This window comes from Primulina huaijiensis, unplaced genomic scaffold, assembly GCF_012295235.1.
Source record: "Primulina huaijiensis isolate GDHJ02 unplaced genomic scaffold, ASM1229523v2 scaffold207726, whole genome shotgun sequence".
Classification (NCBI taxonomy): Eukaryota; Viridiplantae; Streptophyta; class Magnoliopsida; order Lamiales; family Gesneriaceae; genus Primulina; species Primulina huaijiensis.
The window spans coordinates 1-3,587 of NW_027354976.1; the positions used below are offsets into that span (position 1 = coordinate 1).

Here is a 3,587-nt window from a genome sequence, read left to right on the forward strand (position 1 = left end):
ATAAAAAAAAATTTCACTCAATTGTGTATCTTCTTCACAAATTGAGAGACATATTTTTAGAATTTTTTTGAAAATAATTCAAAAAAAATTACATCATCACATACATCATCACACACTAATTTTCACTATTTTGAACCCTTATGTTCAACAATATTATATTATAATTTATTTTTTAAACAAAAATACTATTAAAAAAAACTTCACACATATAATTATTTTGAAATACCGAGAAAGAAGTAAATATCATAGAGTTGGTCGAACCCATAACTAAATATCTCGGCACAAACACCGATAGAAACTTTTCTTGGGCTTGGCGGAACCTTCCTTTCCGCCATCTCCATCGGAAGTATCCTTCTTCAAAATATTCAATTTTCGAAGTTTCTCCGACACAGATGTCTGCTTCTTGACTTTTTCATCGGGTGTCGAAGTCCCCTGCAGATTCTTTTGCACATCGGATAGATATATTTTCATCTCAAGTAATTCCATTCTCAACAATTCATTCTCTTCAGCAAGAGACACATCGTCGTGTGTTGGATCTCTTTTAGTCCACGCATCTTCTGTTTTTTTAAACTCAATGCTACTTCTTAGCTCGAGCTGATCGTAGCACAATGCTTGCATGGCTTTCGGCACGGGCAAACGCTTATTTCTCGAAGCGTGAACTCGGGCTTCGTATGATAGCCTGCATATATCCATTACACCGCAAACTTTCTCCCGCTCGATTTCGTCTAGATTTGCGTGTGCCTGTAATCGCCAAAAAAAAAAGTCAGTATTAGCATTAAGAACTAAAGTTCACCGTCTATAACTTTAGATAGAGCAGAATCCACCATTAAATCAACATTGAAAATATAAAGGCCTTTCTTTTCACTAGACTATCTTAGTCACATGGCATTTGACACTGACCTTCAAGTATATATCAACAGCTCGGTAAAGATCATCGTCGACCTTCCTAGCTGCTTTAGGCAGCAAATTGGCAATCCCGTTGAATCTCGAAACAGTAAGTTCACCATAAGTGGCTATCTCCGCGAGGTACCCATCAACAGTCTTTGCAACTCTCTTCATAGCAACAGAACACACTTCTCTCAAGTCACCGGCATTAAAGACCGCAATACTGTTCTCTTTATCGACAAATCCAGATATGATCCTTCTCACGGTCTCGAGATCACTCAATCTCTCGCCGTCATATGTACACGAAAGTACAAAAAGATCATCTACTTTTGCATGATCTAAGATGGCCGATATTCTTTTCTCGAGGTCCTTTGTGGAATGAGCATCTGCCCTCAAGAAAATCGCGGCCCTAAGAAGAAAGCACAAGAAGTTTGGAGGGAAAGATAACGTTTCTGAGGGCAAAAGAGTAACTATGGACTCAAGAACTTCACGCTGCTTCTGGATTCGGATATCAGATTCACCCGAATTTAGTGATTTAATACCGTTCCCGGAGTGATCACGAACATGATCATGAAGTGATCTCTCTGTATAAGTCATTAGACAGCTTGACATAGTCAAGGCCTTTGCACCTCTACCCTTCATTGAATCCATGATTTTTCCAAAGAAGGTTACATCTAAGATTAATAGCTCTTTTATCCACCAATTTGATGGCGAACGGCTCGGAAATTTCGCCTCAACACATGCCTATCAAAGAAGAAGAAACACCAACAATTATTTAAGTATCTGCAAATAAATATACAGAACAACAATAATCAAGAAGTAGGTTTCGAACTTAATTAGCTCACTTGGAACCAAATTTTTGCACCAAACTAAACAATTTTATCAACAAAACGAAGTGACCCCTCACTGAAATGTTTCGAAATAATCACTAATCTGTTTTTTCTGATCCAAATTCAAGACAAAATTCTGTTATGTTAAGATTGGAACTACCTAACTCAACCCAAAAGCTAACTCAAGGAGTAAGATTGTTCAAGACCATATATAAACTCCCAGATATTTTATCCAACCAACGTGGACAATTAACACACCACTCACGCCCAAGAATGAATATGTGGTGCGTGAAGTTTACAAATAACCCAACTATAGGCAGAACCGGTGACCTAACTATAGACAGTCCAATACATAACGATGAAACCTGAGCTCTGATACCATGTTGAGATTGAAACTTGAACCTATCTCAACTCAAAAGCTAATAAAAGACAGGATTGTTCAAAACCATATATACAACCGATATGGGACAATTAACATGTTACAATATGCTCATAAATGACCAAGAACTCAAAGCACCAACTACATTAACCTCATCAAACTTTTTAAGTTATAAAAAATCTACATCGTATACCTTGGAACTGATAACCTCAACACATCTTTGGACTAGGTTGAGTTCCTCAGCAACTGGAAGAAGATCTTCACACGATTTCAAGACGAGGATAGCCCCTGATAAACTCGTCAGCGCTACCTCAGACAAGAAACTCTCCGACCGGCTAGTGAGATTATTCTCAGAATACTTTTCGTTCATCTGTAAATATTCAGCCGCACACCAGAGGGCAGCCACATTCTGTACCGTGATTTCGAAATCGACACCGTAACAAAATTTCACTACCGTTTCAAATATTTCAGGCCCCCCGGGCATGACCGAAAGTTCTATTCTTGCTAAATCCGTATCTTTCGATTCAAGAATCAGCCGTCTTATGTAATTGCTCTTCGACACGAGCATAACCTGCAAAACCCAACAAATAAACTCCATTTTAACCAAAGAAAACAGCGAGTAAATTCAAGAATCAGTCTTTTTTCCCTTTTCTTCAATGGGTTAGTTTCTGCATACCTTGTGAAGAGGGAAGTGCTCTTCCCCTACTTCAACAACAACATCAGCCGGGATTTCTTGAGAAATCACCCTGCATTCAGAATTTTGATGTAGTTTCAGTAAAAACAAATGAATTATATCTCAGAATAGAACTAAATGATTAGTGTAATCACTCACCAGTGTCTACTTCTCTGTTTCGAAAGAGGAAGGTCGCTGCAACTGTTCGTGCGGCGGATGGCCATGTTCAGAAATAGATTCAAGAAAACGTACAATGTGTGCCCAAAAAGATTTCTGAATGGGTTTTATTTATAAGAGTTCCATAATAAATCATAAATATCTAAAAGTTGATTTTTCCACTAATCCAAAATCTCGTCCTAAAATGTGAACTTTAATGGTTTAATAATAATATATAAAGTTTGAATTATATTAGTCATTACCATATTTCCATGACTGTAGAGGTCCATACGAACAAGAAATTGTGTCAACTTTGTTTCTTGTCCACGTACATTAGTTTCATTGAACGCGATGCCTTTCATAATGTTGAATATTCCCACGTTTCACGGTCCACATTTGACCGCGTGTGCATGCAAATTTCGATTCCCACGGATCTAATAACACCAACGTTATTATTTAATTATATGTTCATATAATTTAATTATATTTGAAAAAATAAATATTTTAAAAAAATATGCGAGTTTTGAATAAAATAATGTTAAGTTCGGGAAAAATGAGAAATAAATTAAAAGAGGTATAAAATTACTGAAAAGCCCGTACCATCAAAATTATGTAAATATTATGAAGATGTAAAACTAGAAATACACTGTGGTATAACATTGAC

At 36.7% G+C, this 3,587-nt stretch overlaps 1 protein-coding gene across 1 annotated transcript; it reads right to left on the reverse strand.

Annotated features, from left to right (window-relative positions):
• Positions 1 to 196: 196 nt before the first annotated feature.
• LOC140966695 (root phototropism protein 2-like) lies at positions 197 to 3,067 on the reverse strand. The gene is made up of 5 exons (XM_073426946.1): positions 2,927 to 3,067; positions 2,771 to 2,840; positions 2,288 to 2,665; positions 901 to 1,629; positions 197 to 741 (listed from the first exon to the last, which is right to left on the reverse strand). The coding sequence occupies exons 1-5, from the start codon at positions 2,989 to 2,991 to the stop codon at positions 268 to 270; spliced, it is 1,716 nt and encodes a 571-aa protein (XP_073283047.1). The 5' UTR covers positions 2,992 to 3,067; the 3' UTR covers positions 197 to 267.
• Positions 3,068 to 3,587: the final 520 nt, after the last annotated feature.

What these genes read in the sequence shown, in the direction of transcription:
- LOC140966695 (XM_073426946.1), bottom strand. Translation starts at nt 2,991, where the DNA reads ATGGCCATCCGCCGCACGAACAGTTGCAGCGACCTTCCTCTTTCGAAA. An exon ending in AGCACTTCCCTCTTCACAAG is followed by an intron (nt 2,666 to 2,770) that starts GTATGCAGAAAC and finishes TGGGTTTTGCAG; the next exon opens with GTTATGCTCGTGTCGAAGAG. An exon ending in CTGTTGATATATACTTGAAG is followed by an intron (nt 742 to 900) that starts GTCAGTGTCAAA and finishes TGGCGATTACAG; the next exon opens with GCACACGCAAATCTAGACGA.